General features: G+C 32.8%; 1 protein-coding gene across 1 annotated transcript; it reads left to right on the top strand.

The window, feature by feature from the left end:
• The first annotated feature begins 1,568 nt into the window (after nt 1-1,568).
• Nucleotides 1,569-17,303, top strand: LOC131851911 (putative inorganic phosphate cotransporter). Its single transcript, XM_059202464.1, has 10 exons — nt 1,569-1,623; nt 4,346-4,650; nt 9,189-9,374; nt 9,909-10,047; nt 10,635-10,852; nt 11,819-11,971; nt 12,891-13,023; nt 14,739-14,860; nt 15,841-15,963; nt 17,112-17,303. The coding sequence occupies exons 1-10, from the start codon at nt 1,569-1,571 to the stop codon at nt 17,301-17,303; spliced, it is 1,626 nt and encodes a 541-aa protein (XP_059058447.1).
• Nucleotides 17,304-18,437: the final 1,134 nt, after the last annotated feature.

Below are 18,437 nucleotides of genomic sequence, written 5' to 3'. Positions count from 1 at the left end.
CATAACACAAGCTCTGCTTAGCTTGGGACTAGATGGCGCTGTGTGAATTGTCCTGAGATATTATTATATTTGTCTGTATATCTGTTGTGAATGTATAGATCTTTGTATCTGGTTTCTCTATGAGTGATATAAATACGTATAATAAAGATTTTTAAACCAACAATTTTTTTTTATTTTGTTCGTTTATAAAATATTTAATTTGACGATCACATGACTTATAATCCATGTAGTAAATAATTTTAACAGGTATACAGTTACATCAACTACGCATAATATAATTTGGGAAGCTGTTAATTTAGTTAAACCTTTAATTTACTGGTATAGGTAACGTCAGTTTGATCAATAACTAGGTAGTCTGAGAATCGGATATTATCTATTTTTCACACCACTAAGTTGTCCATCCCTAACATTTTTTTTAATATATTGGCGTGTGGTGTTTAGTTTTTTATAATGTGGCATTATGTAATACATACAACCCTAAATTATCATCCTTATATCTCCAACCCCTATTTTTTAATAGCGATTTTAATGTGTATGACAAAACGTTTGCTGGTTCAAATAGTAATCTTAAAAAAAATGTAATAATTAATCTATTTATTGCCAATAAAATACACAATTGTAGAAAAGTTATAAAAATTTGGCACAACTGCATCACTCCATCAAGTAGTTTATGGGGTTCATATAAATATATAGGTACTAAAAACATATAGGTATAAATGGATAAAATTGCAATTTTTCATGTAGTAACTTAAAATACAGACGTCTCAGATAGCCAGTACGAATTCTGTCTGATTTTTTAATTTAAATTCAAATTTAAAATAATTTATTCATATATGTAAATTTTTATCAATGTCCCTATTAACCTAATTACTTTTTTTATTATACTACGTAGGTGGCAAACAAGCATACGGCCCATCTGATGGTAAACGGTTACCGTAGCCTATAGACGCCTGAAACACCAGCCGACAATAACAACAACCTCGACGGGTAGTACATTCCACAATGTAAGTGTACGCGGGAGGAAGCTCCTCTGAAACCGCACTGCCCGAGACCACTTAGGTTCCAGCGTGTGAGGATGAATTCCCTGTCGATGGCGAGCGGTGCGATGGTAAAAGGTAGCCGTAGGCATCATGTCAAACAATTCATCAGAACACAGTCCGTTATATATTCGGTAGAACACACAAAGCGATGCAAAGTCGAGAAGAACGGAAAACACTCAACTGATTCATTTCTTCATGCTGTATTTTCGAACAGTTTTAGATAGATGCTTAAGTTTTTCAAGTTACGCAATGCCAAAGTAAAAATCATCCTTATCACAAACCTTTTAGAAGCTTAAGTATTTTAACCAGCGCAGTTTTAAAATGATCGTCATCCATCACTGCATCACAGCACAGTAGTATATTTAGACAAAGATCATGTAATAAAATACCGGAAGGGCGTAAATATAAGACAAATATTGACTTAATATTATAAGGTAGCATTATAATGATAGCTGCCTATACGTTGTTATTTCACAGTTAGTTAATCATTTGATTTCACGTTCTACATACGTGATACGTGTGCTCACAATGGATAGAAAGACAGATAACCTCAAGAATACCAGCGATTATGATGGCAAAAGAGGTAAGATGCATACAGAACATTATTATTTTTGTTTGAACATCTAACACTGTTATTAGTATTAAATTCAATGTGACAATGAGTATTTTCTTTATTTCTAGACTAAATAACACTAGTTATATATAATTAGATAATCATTCTTATTTCAATTCAATATGATGCATAACTCCATTGTCTATGCACATTAGAATCGACTCTTATTAGTATTAAAATCAGCGTAGGATTGACTATTTTTTTAATTTCTAGTCTATTTAATACTAGATATGGTAATGATTCTTTTATTAGTTCTCATAGTAGATTGTTTATATTAGAATATATATTCCAGAGATTTAGTATTAAAATTAGTGTAGGATTGACTATTTTTTTAATTTCTAATCTATTTAATACTAGATATGGTAATGATTCTTTTATTAGTTCTCATAGTAAATTGTTTATATTAGAATATATATTCCAGAGATTTAATATTAAAATCAGTGTAGTATTGACTATTGCTTTAATTTCTAGTCTATTTAATACTAGATATATTAATGATTCTTATATTAGTCCTTATAATAGGTTGTTTATATTACAATCTATATTCTATTGTGCAGTTTAGTGGTTTAGCTATTAGGGTCGTATTCTGCGCATCAGGGTTTAATGGATATTTTAAAATGATTACACCTAATGATAGGATATTACACAGAAGGTGCTAATATGAGAATAAAGTCCGTCAAGTATTAACTTGACTGAATTCTAATGATACTTACAGCCCTACATGATGAACTAAGAATAGAAGATTGTGTTCAGGGAAGTTGTGTTGGTAATAGAAATAGAAATATTCTTTATTCAAATAAAATTATTATACTTTTGAATAGTCATAATTTTTCGGTCCTACCATTTATTCGGAACGCAGACTCATCACAGGTAGAATGAGCAAGAAACTTATTTTTAAGAATTTTGTGTGAATACAAATACTAGAATTTGACGACCGAGTCTCGTATAGACTTAATAACGGTCGGAATTTTATCGTCACTGGAGAAGGTCGTAACGCTGGTCAGGTTTCCACACCGAATATTTGTAGACTCACACATGTTAATTGTAGCGGAATTAAACAAAATAATATAATTCCATCAAGTAGTGAAATGGACTTCCGCAAAATAATACCTAATTAGATTAAATGAATACAAATAGCCAATTAGCAAAGTTGACATAACTAAATAGCTACTTGAGTAATAAAATAAATCAATCATATACCTACTAGCAATGTTCGTTCACGAGTTTACCTTTACCTTTTAGAGTCATGATTAATAGGGTCAATAGTTGTCATTACAAAGTCTCCTTTACCTACTTTATTTCACGGCACATTTTTGTAAGAATTGGAATTATTATAGTGTTAGTTATGAATTTCCAATGTGTTACCAGCATTGAAAATTTACGAAAATTCATGATTAACAAAATTTTGTCTGATTACACTAATAAAGAGTGCGATTTCTATGTTGATTATAGCATGCCTCTTACTTGATATACTGTAATTATTAAAAAAAAATATATTCAAAAGCAACACACAAGTTTCTTGCTCATTCCGAATGAGTGGTAGAATCAAAATATGAGTATTCAAAACTGCTTGTAATGAGTTTATTTGAATAAAGATTATTTATATTTCCAATGATCTTGTAAAACAACAAGAACTAATTATAACTAGTAATAACTATGTAATTTATTGGAATACTACATCAAAAGTATCCATGTTGACTATTCAAACGTTTGGATTAATTCTATGTTTTTATACATCATTTCTATTTCTAATGCCATTAACGTATAACTTAAAGTGAAATGAAAATTGTTTAATGATTATAAATTAATATACTTTGGGCAATAGGTAATTAGAAAGAAGAATCTCAAAGTGAAATATCAAAGTGATGTATAAAGTTGAAAGAGGTATAATAAAATACCAGAAGATTTACGGAACTTAACGTAAATTTAGCTTTATTCATTAATTATATTTATTAATTTTAGAGCGATGCTCTTGTCGGTGGAGCTCTTGCCACATCCCACGATCTTCCATTATACTCTTTTAAAATTGATACGTCACATCTCCAATTCTGTCTTTAATTTACTTGATGTAGCTGTGTCTTGGTCTGCCTCTCCCCTTCTTTTCTTCTATTTTTCCCTCAATTCAAAATTCCAAATATCTTTAATCATGTAGGTCAATTACAGACTCTTATGATATATCAAATCTACCGTCAGTTCGGAATGATTTCGAGATGAGAAGCTCGTATTCTTTTCAAATTATTGTTATACATGTTTACAATAATACAGATTCTTTTTTAAATTCAAATTTAAGAGAAAAGGGTGACCACGAGCTTATGCTATTGCAAAAGCAAATAGAACAGTCCCCACACACAGCCGGGTGCTGTGTGTGGGAACTGTTTCACGAGTATGACGGATGATAACTTTCATAACTTCTTCGTTAGTTATAGTTTAGAACTTAACTTAATATGCTATCGTTGTCGTCGATCTTATATTGTATTAATTTATTGATAAAGGCTATAACAGAATAGCAGAGAAGGTGGACTCACTGCCCTCACTGAGTTATAGACCGTTTTGTCTCCTTCATTAGTTTTAAATTTTATTATTGTATTGCAACAATTATATTAGTTTTTGTTTGAGACAAAAAAGTTTCTTTTTTTTTCTCTCAGCTTTTGCTGGTTTTTTTTTAAATTATTATTATTATTATTATTTTCAGTTTCCGGATGGGGCCAAAGACATCAGCAATGTGTTCTTTTATTCCTATGCCTCACAATTGCATACAGCATGCGATCTTGCATGGGAGTGTCTTTGGTAGCAATGGTGATGCATGATAACAAATTACCCAATTACAATAATACTAATCATACAGATGCTGCTATTGTTCTTAATGAAACAATAGTTGATAATAATTTAACTATACTATCACCAGTGAATACAACAGACAAACATACTAGTTTATATATCAGTGAAGAGGCATATGAATCTGCAGGATTCTTCAATACGTTAATGCTGACGCCACCAGTAAGTACTGCTTGATTTTTTTTTTAGCAGATAGATAGAAGCAGATGATTATAATGATTTGCAAAGGTGACTTTATATACATAATAGTAATCTCTCATAACTCAAAGGTGACTGACATAGTGATCTATCAACGCACAGCCGAAACCACTGGACGAATCGGTCTGAAATTTGGCATGCAGGTAGATGTTATGACGTAGACATCCGCTAAGAAAGGATTTTGATTAATTCTACCCCCAAGGGGATAAATAGGGGATGAAAGTTTGTATGAAACTTTGTCAATTTTAAACCGATCGGGCTGAAACTTTGCATGCAAAGCTACTATAACGTAGGCATCCCCTAAGAAAGGATTTTGATAAATTCCACCCCTAAGGGGATAAATTAACGCGAGCGAAGCTAGCAAAAGCTAGCAAAAGCTAGTCGTGTATAAAATAGTTCTCGTGAAATAAAGATTTAAAACGCTCAAGTATAAGTGATATCATGTTTTTTTAAAAAAATGAAATTTTCAATTTTTGTATATTAATATCTAACATTTTTTTATAAAATTGTATTTTTATTAGAATGTGCCACGTAGTGGTGAAGTTTTAACTAAATACCTATATTGTATTTAATGTATTTAGTGAAACTTCGAAATCATTAATAATTACACACATTATTAAATTTATTTAACAATATTTTGATCATTAAAAGTGCTAAAATTAAAGTATAATTCAAAAACATTCTGAAAATAATATTATTATTTTTTGTATATGTTTAATATTGTTTTCTACATGAATCGACTTTTAAAATTGATTTCTTGTTCGTTTGAAAGATGATGCTTTTCCATAAAGCTATATATATATGTACAATAGATCAAGCCTCGTGGCGTGCCTTGGGAGAGGCCTAAGTCCAGCAGTGGACTGGAGTGGGCTGATGATAATGATGATGAGATCGAAATTTGAACCTCTGAACATAATGTATCAATCAAACGATTGTCAAAAGCCACACCTTTTTTTACCAACTCTTTATCGTTACGTTTCATTACGAAATATGTAGAGACCGGATGCCGACGAGCTTTAACATTTCATTGTGTTAACATATCAAAGGTTTAACTTACAATGTCAACACGAAAGATAATTTTTCGTTATCGGTATCTAATAATACCAACAACGAAATTATCTTTCGTGTTATATATTACTCTTAAAATAAATACAAGGATTAAAAAATATATCGTTAAATAAAATGTAAAATACATAATGCATAATTTATGCGTTTAAGTTTAAATTAAAGAAACAATCTATATCAAAATACATATATCATTACATAGTATAAAACAAAGTGTGTTATACTAGTAAAGTCAAGTATGACAATGATAACCTACATTGACACTATGTTACACAGAATGTTACTTTTCACTTAAGTATATTGTAAAATACTATATACTTAAGTGAAAAGTAACATTCCATTAACACGATCAGTGCAATATGTGACAATGACAATATATACTTACACATGTTATATGTTACACATTATAAGTTACACTTCTCCATTCATTACATAGTATAAAACAAAGTGTGTTATACTAGTAAAGTCAAGTGTGACAATGGCAACCTGTGCATACACTGTGTTACACATTTTACTATATACTTAAGTGAAAAGTAACATTCCATTATCACGAGCAGCGCAATAAGTGACAATGAATATATGTACTTACACATGTTACATGTTACACATTATAAGTTACACTTCTCCCATCATTACATAGTATAAAACAAAGTCGCTATCGCTAACTGTCCGTCTCTATGTATGCTTAAATCTTGAAAACTACGCAACGGATTTTGATGCGGTTTTTCTTAATATATATAGATAGATAGAGTGATTCAAGAGGAAGATTTATATGTATAATACATGTACACTCGTGCGAAGCCCGGGCCAGTAGCTGGTATATATATAAAACTCTAGTGTTTGTACCTGCTCCGAAACTGCTTGAACGATTATTATGAAATTCTGTGTGTATGTTCAGCAGGTCTGAGGATAAGGCTTAAACTAAATTCTTCATACGCCTTAAGATGGTCCAATGCATTTTTTTTTGCATTATATTTTCTTCATTCATTTCGAACCCCAGTTTGTTTTTATATTTTTGATTTAATAAATTTTAATTTAATAAATTTTAACTTATTATTCTTCAGCTTTATAAAATATATAATAATATATATATAAATTGTCACCTTTCTACCCTCACCCCCTATTTTTGAAAATAATTAATTTATATAGCACATAACAACATTTACCGGCCCATCTAGTAATTAAAGATAAAAACAAACTCTTTGTAAAAACACACTTACGTTCAGTATTTTATATACGAATTGAATCTTAATCCTTGAACAGCAATACAATGTAATACGAGGGTAACAGTGTGATATATGTATTTAGTTTTGTACGTGTAATAAGATTTCTTTCAATTACAAAAAAAAATGTACATATGCCCTTTTATAGCCCAGTTTTCACTATAATTATCATCATTTTAATCACAATGTTTGTAACATTATATTCATTTCGACAGCACGGTGGTCTAATGGTTTAGTATACCGCTTTACGTCCGATGGTCGCGGGTTAGATTCCTCGCATGGTACAAACATTTGTATTCATGAGTATGATTGTGTGTATCTGTCTGGGTGTTTTCTATGTATAATATGTATTTATCTTAAAAAAATAATGTATCTATATGAGTTCAGTATCTGTATCAGTATTTATATCAGTTGTCTAGTACATATAACACAAGCTCTGCTTAGCTTGGGACTAGATGGTGTTGTATGCATTGTCCTGAAATATTATTATTATTATTATCTCTTTATATATATATTATATATTCCACTTTGATGGGGTAATAGACTGATCATTGCGGGTAAAAATCACCAAACAATGACTGTATAAATGATGAATGATGTGGACGGATAATTTTTAAGTGGAAGACAAAAATTTGCGGACTATTCTACAAGTGTTTAATATTACAGCTTTTTGGAGAAGGATGAAAGTAAGTGGGTGAAGTTGTAATATCTTGAGGCTAGTGTGTAGGGATGCTGGGATGACACCTGTGGACGAGATAATAATTGGGAGAGTTTTCACTGTTTCTACCTGCCATTGTATTTTTAGTTCTATTGCCAAATCAGTATATTTAGCAATTTATTATTATTGTTATTATTTGATTTTTATATTTCCTCCTTTGTATGAATGTTTTGTTTAATTACTTTCCTCTTACAAGATCAGGCATGAAAACTCACACAGTCTATCTCACTACGTCACTTTTAAGTACAACACCACAATTAAATATCATAAATTTTCTAAAATCTCACTTATAAAAACCCACAATGCTCCACACATTTGTGTTGTAAATATTTGTGCATCATAACGGGTCTTATCTATATATCTATACATATAAATATAATTGGAGTGTCTATTTGTAAGAATGTGTCTTATCATCAATAAATTAGTAAATTAACAATTTTTTTATTTGACGTAGTGAGGCGTATGGTTATTATAAAACAAACCTCGATAGTACAACGTTGCAGCATAATGACGGTTCTACTTACCAAAGACACAAAAATTACTATATTTATATAAAAAGTTGATAGATAAAAAAAAATATATCACAGTTATAAAAACCTACAATGTGTGTAAAACGTTGGAACATAATGAGACGGTTCTGCTTACCAAAGACACAAAAATTACTATATTTACATTAAAAAGATGATGGAATAAAACAAAAAGAAAAACAAAAAACTCAGTTACAAAAACCCACAATACTCCACACATTTGTGTTTTAAATATTTGTACATCATTACGAGTCTTATCGTCAATAAATTAGTAAAACAACAAATATGAATAACATTTGACGTTGTGAGGCGTGTGATTATTGTAAAACAAACCTTGATAGTAAGATATTACGTTGCATTATCTGAATGACGTAATACAACATCTGATTGAGATTTTGAAGCATTTGGAATTTTTTAGTCTCAGTGATGACGTTGTCGTACATTATTAAGTAGAAATAACTTTATTCATGGAAGTTTATTTACAACAACAGTGAATCTAACAATGATACGTATCATTATTTAGGTAGGTTTATTACAAACTCTTATGATAAGTCAAATCTGTCTTCAGTTCGGAAAGTAGTTCGAACTGAGATGAACTGACAAACCTTACTCTTTTCAAATGCGATTGTCATTCATCTATATACATAAATAAAATTGGACTGTCTGTTTGTAATATTGAAATAACCGTATTTTACTACATGCATATGAATATAAATACGGTGCATACACCAAAATAACATTTTTTTCAATTTTTGTCTGCCTGTCTCTCGGTCTGTTTATTCCGGCTAATCTCTGAAATGGCTGGACCGATTTCGACGGGACTTTTTTTGGCAGGTAGCTGCTATAAGAAGTAACTTAGGCTATTTTTATTTTAGAAAAATAAAGTTAAATTCCACGCGGACGAAGTCGCGGGTATAGTTAGTATTATATATAAGTAGAGATTTACTATCAGAGTTATATTTTTTACAGTACCCAAGATTTGGATGGAGCAAACAAGTTCAAGACAGTGTTATAGCATCCTTCTTCTGGGGCTACGTAGTGCTGCAAATTCCAGCTGGACAATTAGCACATCGTTTCGGATCTACTGCCTTGCTCTCAATTGCATTGCTTATCAATTGCGTAGTATCTTTGGGATTTCCTTTGGCTTCTCATTACGTGAGTATATTCCACTTTATTATTATTTATATAAGTCTGTCAATAGCCCTAATTAGACTAAACATTCCATTATTAATTCCTGGAAAATTGGTCACGATATGTGTTTGTCTTGGTCAGTTATGACCTAGTTATTATGTGGAAGGAGGCAACGAAGGGGAGCAGGATTCTGCTCCACTTGAAGCTAATCCTAAGCAGAATTTGGCCTAGATGTAGGGCCGTACCCAACTCCGCCTTACCTCTATCTCCCACTGGGATCAAGATACGTGCCTTGAGAGAGGCAGCGCCTTAATTAAATAGCCACGACAGCGATTACCCACACGTTTCAACAATTGAGAAGAGTAAAATAGGTCGCCCTAACAATGAGCTGGGGCCTGCCTTACACTATCTAGGGTCCCAGATAATGTAGGACAGGCCTACGTTGGCCTACCAACGGTAGTCAGGCTAAGGCGATCTCGTAACTTCAGCAATGAACAAATCCTATTTCCTATTATAATAAGGTACAAAGTAATAATTTAATCTAAATTTATTTTACAGGGTGGTTGGGTATTCGCAGTCATATTTAGAATAATTCAGGGTCTGAGTCAAGCATGTGTTATACCGAGCCTGCACACAGCTCTTGGGAAATGGGCGCCTCTAGCGGAGAGAGCTAGAATGTCAGCTTTCGTACATGGAGGTATTATCTATATGTATACTAAATTATTAATGCGAAATCTGACTGTCTTTATGTTTGTACCTTGTCGTAACTAAACAGCTGGATTGATCTTAATGAAATTTGACGTGAAGATAGACTATATCACATACGCTATCATTTGTCTGAAAAGTAAAGCTGAAAAAATCTCCGGTAATAGTATTATTAAATATCTGTAAGCTAAGTGAGGTAAAAATATAAGAATGCTTTAAGGAGTATGCAATAGTATGTTTTAAATAAGTCATATTCATTTTATTCATACATGTTAAGTGAAATAAGACTATATAATTGGCAAAATCGTGACACAGTTTTGAATTATCTGAAAAAAAAGAAAAATACGATAGGACTTTACTGCTCTAACTATAAATTGACAAGTATGCTTTAAAAGATATGACTATAAAAATAAATATAAACATATAATACAGATGATATACATATGTAATACTAATATACAGCTCAGCAGTACTTAAAATTTCTTACCCAAAACAAAGAAATTTACACCATGTACGAATACACTTATGACATATTTTTAAACAGAAATATCATTAATTTTTGTCTTGAAAATATTTCAGGATCAGCATTAGGCACAGTACTAGGACTTCCCATAACGGGTTTTATTGCAACTTCACCACTCGGTTGGCCAGGGATTTTCCGATTCTATGGAACACTTTCCGGAATTATGGGAGTTGCAATATGGCTGCTTGGTGCTGACAATCCTGCAAAGCATCCTAAAGTATCAGCTGAGGAAAGAATGTACATAGAACAGGATTTGGGACAGCATGACACGAAGGTAAGAATATATCAATTGTCCTTATTTTCCCTGTATAATAATTAAAAATAATAACCTAAAATGTATCCCTCTGACTAAACAGACATCCCATAATCATCATCAGCTTCTTCTTTACCCCAATTATTTATTGGTCGGCGTAATATGTTTCTCTCTTCCATTCTTCCCTGTTCGCAGGCATTACTTACTCCCTTTCTTACCATATCGTCCTTCACACAGCCTATTTATCTCATTTTCGGCCTTTCTTTACCCTTATGACCATCCATATGTAACACTTTCCTTAAAACATTATCTGTATTATTGTTATCTGTATAATATATATAATCTCTCTTTTGGGATAAGTTCGCTATTGTACCCATTTATTTTTAAAGTTATATGCATACTTTTATACATAACCTGTACAATAAAGAATTACAAATAAACAAATGTATCAGTTTCTTGTCTGTTCTTCTTAAATGAAGTAAAAACGGCAAGAATAGTAATAAAAACGTTGATGTAAGAGACTAAATTAAAATTCAATTCAATTCAAAATTTTTACATCCCCGGTTTTCTAGCAGTTTAGCCCACTGCTTTACTTCCGATGCTTGAGGATTCGATACATTAAAAATATAGTTGTTTACATTGACATTACAAAAAAATGTATCTATGTATTTATATCAATTATCTAGTACCGTAACGCAAGCTCTGCTTATCTTGAAACTAGATGGCGCTGTGTGATTTATCCTGAGAAATTATTATTATATTATTTGGTAATATAATTTATAGTTGTACCTTCTTTTAAGTGAAGTGAAGTAGTTGTAGTTGCTTATAAATATACTATTTACTATAATACATAGCAAATTTAATAATATTTTCTGATACTGATAGTACAGAATTAATAATATTATTTAGCGATTTATCATTAACATATTATTAATATATCATTAATATTAAAATTTAATAGTAAATTTTAATGTAAATTAATTTCAGAAAAAAATAGCCATACCTTGGTCCCGCTTACTGCGCAGTCGCGGCCTGTATGCCATAGTAATTGCCCACACTGGGTATTCTTGGGGCAATTTGTTTCTATACTCCGAGGTACCTTCTTACATGAACAAAATAATGGGTGTAAATATCAAAGCGGTGAGTGAAAGATTTCTATTTATTATCAAGGAGCTCTTGCAATAGAAAAGGGGTTTATCAGTCCTCTCTTCCAGGTTGTCTGTAAGAAATTGCTTATTTCTGACTTACTGTTTAGCTTATTGTATTTCTTATCAGATATGAGAAATACAATAAGCAAAATAGTAAGTAGAATAAAAAAAAATTAATAATATTTTTTTTTATTCTACTTACTATTTTACTGTAAAAAGTTGTATGCGAGGTGTCTAAATCTCACCTATTTCAGCCGCCAAATAGCTTGCTAGCTTGCTTTGTAAAATATGTTTCAGCAAGGGTGCAGAGTAGGCAATGAAATTACAGGATATGGAGCATGACATTTTAGTCCTTTAAGATGGTAACGCATAAGTGGTATCGCAGGTGTAACTTAATAACATCATTGTTCGGATTAATACCAGCTGCTGAGTTTCACCACCGTACCACCCGTCAGAAACTGAAATACCATCCTGATCATCTGGATGAACGGCGGTCTTCCACCGTGCGGTTTTCTAGATACTTTTTGCCTCGCACAACCACATTATGGAATCACCTTCCAGCAATGGTATTTCCGAACCGATACGATATTGAAACCTTCAAGAAAAGAGTTTATTCCTTTTTAAAAGGCCGACAACGTACTTGCAATTCCCCTGGTGTTGCGCTCATGGGCGGCGGTAATCACTTACCATCAGGTGAGCCGCATGCTCGTTTGTCCCCTATGTTATAAAAAAAAAATATCCGTAGGTTCATGTACACACATAGGCGACAGTTACCACTTACCATCAAGTTGGGCATTAGCTTGTTTAACATTACAATTACATAAAAATATAGAAGCATTATAAAATTAAAAGATTAGTTTTAATACAATGTGAATATTTAAGGCAAAATTAAAATTGAAATATTATTTCAGAATGGCATGTTGACGGCTCTCCCATTTTTCGTTATGTGGCTTACAAACTTCTTCTTCAGTTGGTTTGCTGACATGATCATTGTTAAGAAGTACTTCAGTGTAACGACTACGAGGAAACTGGCCAACTCTTTGGGTAAACTTTTTTTAGCTTTTAGTTAGAGATATTTTATTTTAATCGTTTATAATAATAACAATCTCAGGACAATTCACACAGCGCCATCTTGACCCAAGTTAAGCCAGCTAAAGCTTGTGTTATGGGTACTAGATAACTGATACGAATACATAGATAATTTTTTTTTCGTAAATACATACATAATATACATAGAAAACACCCAGACCGATACAAACAATCGTACTCATGAATACAAATGTTTGTGCCGTGCGAGGAAATGAACTCGCGACCATCGGACGTAAAGCGGTGTGTTAGACTGCTAGACCACCGAGGTCGATGGTGGTCGATATAAGGGAAACTTTCGGTGATAGCTATTACGGAAAAGCTTAAAGAATGTAGACTTAGATGGTATGGAAATATTGTGCATAAAACCACTTAGTGAAAAAGTGCCTTTCAATGGCTACGATAAAAAGAGGATGATACAAACCACTGACTTCCTGGTTGAGTAATATCCATATGGACGTCGAGGAGTTGGGCCTGTCAAATGACGATGCTTACCAGCGAAATGCATAGCGCTTCAAAATTAGGAAAGTCGACCTCGCGTAACTGGACGAGGCGAGGATGATGAAGAGTTGAAATTTAGACGTTGGGCCCATAGAGTCAAGACTCCAAATTGTTTTTGACGTGTATCAGCGCGGTTTAACGAGGTTACTAGTGATCTGAGAGCTGGTAGCTACTTTGTCCAGAAGATAAGTATTCAAAGAGACAACACTGCCAGTATCCTGAGTACATTGCCTCGATGTGTTGCGTTTGATTACAATGATTGTTTTTTTTTAATTGTGAATTACTTTTTTTATCCTTCTGACATATGGTCCATGCTCTTAGAAATTTGTTTTTTTTATTTCATTATGCTAAGGTTCTTGTTTTAGGCTCTCATCATTATATCATTACATAGTAAAACAAAGTCGCTGTCGCTGTCTGTCCGTTCTTATGTACGCTTAAATGTAATTGTTTGTAACTAATAAGTTACATTAAATTATTAAATGTAATATTTTTTAATAAATTTGGCATAATGAAAAATAGTTACAATTTATTTAGTATTTCATTTACACTATTCACCAACTGAATGTAATGTACTATTATTTGATCTACTATTCTTAGGCTCGTTATTATTTGCCTCAATATAAGATATAATATAAGATTATATTCCGATCTTCGCTTTTTACCCGTAGTTTCTTTTAATAATATTTGGAAATTTAAAAACATTGTTATATCCGTATTCCATAGTAATAGTTTAATATTTTTTTATAACACAGGGGACAAACGAGCATGCGGCTCACCTGATGGTAAGTGATTACCGCCGCCCATGAGCACCCGCAACACCCACGTTGTCGGCCTTTTAAAAAGGAATATCGTATCGGTTCGGAAATACCATTGCTGGAAGGTGATTCCACAATGTGGTTGTGCGTGGCAAAAAGTTTCTAGAAAACCGTACTGTGGAAGACCGCCATTCATCCAGATGATCAGGATGGTATTTCAGTTTCTGGCGGGTGGTACGGTGTTGAAACTCAGCAGCTGGTATTAATCCGAATAATTCCTCAGAACACTCCCCGTGATATATGCGGTAGAAAATGCACAGAGATGCAATATCTCGCCGCAAAGCCAATGGGTCGAGTCTGTCACATAGACATAGTTTAATATTTTTAATTAATATGTTTTTATTCATATTCTTTCAGGTTGCGTGCCGGCCGCTGTGTTATTTATTGCACTGGCTTATGCTCCGAGTAATATTTATGTAGTTGAAACAATTTTGGTTTTAATTTGCGCTTTCAATATATCCTCGCATGTTGGTTTTCAGGTGAGTACGAATTTAATTAAGGTAATTTTTCTATCGTAAATTAGTATATTGTTTCTTCTTCTTTATGTGCCGTCTCCTACCGGAGGTTGGCGATCTTTATCCACTGCTATTCTGAACAAGGATCTGGTGCTAACCCCAAACGCCTGCCTTTGATTCTTCAGCCATGAAGTGCGGCGCCTGCCTGGTCTTCGGTGGCCCTGGATTTTGTATATTGTTACTTTTTTATATTTCATTAGGGCTAATGATCTAAATAGTTATTTATGAGAAATGTTTATACAAAATTTCATCAAAATGCTCCAAAAGTTTTGGGGGAAATAGGTGGCAATAACTCGTAATTATTTTTATACGAACAATTGTTATAATAATAATAATCACAGGACAATACATACAGCGCCATCTAGTCCCAAGTTAACTAAATCTTGTGTTATAGGTACTAGATAACTGAAATAAATACATTGTTTTTATATATATAGAAAACACCCAGACTGATACAAACAATCACACTCATGAATACAAATGTTTATGCCGTGCGAGGAATCGAACCCGCGACCACCGGGTATAAGACGGTGTGCTAAACCACTAGACCACTGAGGCCGACAAACAGTAACTAATTAAATAAATTAAAGTTTGACATGAATAATTAAGTAAGAAACGAAGAACTACTACACAGGGTAAAAGAAAAAAGGAAGATATTGAACATAATAGAAAATAGACGAGGAAAAATGTTACGACACTTGATACGGCACGATGATTTCATGAAAATTATTATTGAAAGGAAAATAGAAGGAAAGAGGGGAGGGGAAGACCAAGGAATAGCTACATCAAACAAATTGAGGACAAAATGGGAGTCGTGTCGTATCAAGAATTAAAGAGCATGATGGAAGATCGCGGAAAGTGGCAAGAGCTCCACCGACAAGAGCTTAGCTCTTAAATTATGAATGAATGATGAATGAATAATTATAATATCAATACTATTGCAGGTAAACCACATCGACATCTCGCCAAACTTTGCTGGCATCATGATGAGCATCAGTAATTTCTTCTCGAACCTCGTCGGATCGTTAGCGCCAATTGTTACAGGCCTCATCTTAAAGAGCGATCCGGTATATTTTCACATATTATTAATTTTACAAAACAAAGGCTTCGATTCCTAATCTGTAGGCATAAGTATGTATCACTATCTGGGCTAATAACTACTTTTGTACGAATATAGAAAAAGCTATGCTTAGAGTTTCTCTGAGGGATAAAATCCGAAACGAAGTAATTCGCCAGAGAACTAGCTCTCACAGACATAGCTCTTCGCATCTGTAAGTTGAAGTGGCAGTGGGCTGGTCATATCTGTCGCAGAACCGATGCTCGCTGTAGTAGGCGTGTTCTAGAGTGGAGACCGTGAATTGGCAAACGTAGTGTAGGACACCCCGCAGGTAGAGCGATGGCCTACGTAGGGTTGCGGGTAGTAACTGGATGACGGCTGACGATCGTATCCAGTGGTGTGCCTTGGGAAAGGCCTATGTCCAGTAGTGGACTGCAGTGGGCTGATGATGATGATGATGATGTACCAACATAAAATATTTAGGTTTATTAATAATGCCATTATGATAAAGTATTATACATATACTCAAGACAGTACCTCTTTCTCTAACTGCCTTTACACGTAATCTCTTTCACGCGCAAATCGACTTTCATGTCGTAACATCATAACATCTACCTGCATTCCAAATTACACCTCGATCCGTTCAGTAATTTGGATAGATCACTATGTCAGTCACCTTTGAGTTATATATATTTAGATTGCAAAATGCCGGACACTAGGCTATAGACCAAAATCATAATTATAGAGTTAATGATAATTTATAAATTTTACGCGTCTTTCGAACTATGGAATATAAAATGAAATTGTAATACAAAGTGAAATAACATTAAACCTAAGCAAAATAGTGAAGACTTTAAATAGATACGAGTAAATATAATAACTTGCGATAGCACGCGCTGGCTGCTGGCACTAAATCTCGGGCGCTTCAGAGAACGTGTTCTGTAAAGACAGCTAAAATCTCCTTTATGTCTGTCGAGAGAAGCAGCTTATATTAATATTGTTTTAGTTTAACAGCCGTAGTCTAAAAACATCGATATAAAACCTTACACCAACGTGCTTTCTTATTTAATTTTGTTTTAGGTTTCTATCCTAACTTAATTATTAAGGTATTGCCAAATTTAAGACAATTATAATTAATGCAACCAAATCAACTTCCAGGCAAGCAAATATCTGTGGAGACAAGCGTTCTTCGTGGCAAGCGGTCTGTACTTCTTCTCCAATCTCATCTATGTACTAATTGGTACTGCCGAATTAGCTGAATGGAATGACCCTGACACTACAGATGCCCCGAAAAACGAAGAAGAAAATACACCAATACTCGAAAAACCTAATGTCGTAAAAATTTTGTAACTGTATAATTTATATAAACTCAGTATAGCAATTATTGAGAAGTATTGTGTAGAATTGTGATTTACTTGAAAATCTAAAAACGCAGTCAGCAGTGACGATGTCCTTATATATCTGTCCAATTCTCATGAATGTTATGATTTCACTAATATTATTAATGTGGAAGATGTTTGAATAGTTAAACAACATATAACATAGTTGTAACATTCAGATCAACTTTAAAACTACTGACACTTGTAGGAAATAGGTATACAAAGAAAACGTATACCAGGATATATTTAGTAAATATTATTTTTTAATTAAGACCGTATCTCTAATACGATTAAAGATACATCATTTACAACAAAGTCGACATGGTAAACAAATCCATTAAAAAAACGAAGGATTTCATAGGAAATAGATCAAAAAGATTAGCAAGACGAAAAAAAATAAGAAAGAAATGTTTTCAAATAAAGACCCAATAAAGTAAACACAATCGCCGGATCTACGCGATTGGATGGAGTCAATCCATTGGATTGAGTGACATTCTTTCAATTTTACAAAAGCATGGTGTTTATGAATGCAGATTCTTTTTGATCAATTTCTATAGATTACCTTAAAGAAGCATATGATGGATTAGACAAAATGACGTCAGGTCTTACTTTGTGAATACATCAGGATAATCATTATAGTTGTTAATACCTGATAATTTCTGCATAACAATTTGATATATTCAACTTATTTGTGTTTAATACTATAGATTGCCTTAACAAAGTATAGGTTAGAAGTAGGTCAGGTTAAATTTTGTAAATACATCGGCATAATCATTATAGCTTTTAATATCTGAAAAATTCTGCATAATAGTCAGATGAATGCACACTATTTGTGGTTAATTTCCATTGATTGCGTTAGGATTGTATAGATAGAATAAGGTTAGGTCAATCTTTGTAAATACGTCAGGATAATCATTATCATTGTTACTTCCTGATAAATTCTGCATAACGGTCTGATGGATGCAGATTATTTCTGGTTAATTTCTATAGATTACCTTAACAAAGTATAAGATACTATAGATATAATGTCAGATCAAAATTTGTAAATACTTCAGTCAATTACTTACAGTTCAATCATTATAGTTGTTAATCCTGATAAATTTGT

The sequence above is a fragment of the Achroia grisella genome, unplaced genomic scaffold (assembly GCF_030625045.1).
Source record: "Achroia grisella isolate CSIRO2021 unplaced genomic scaffold, CSIRO_AGI_Agris_v1 utg809, whole genome shotgun sequence".
In the NCBI taxonomy this organism is placed as follows: domain Eukaryota; kingdom Metazoa; phylum Arthropoda; class Insecta; order Lepidoptera; family Pyralidae; genus Achroia; species Achroia grisella.
This window is presented reverse-complemented; position numbering and strand designations above follow the sequence as displayed.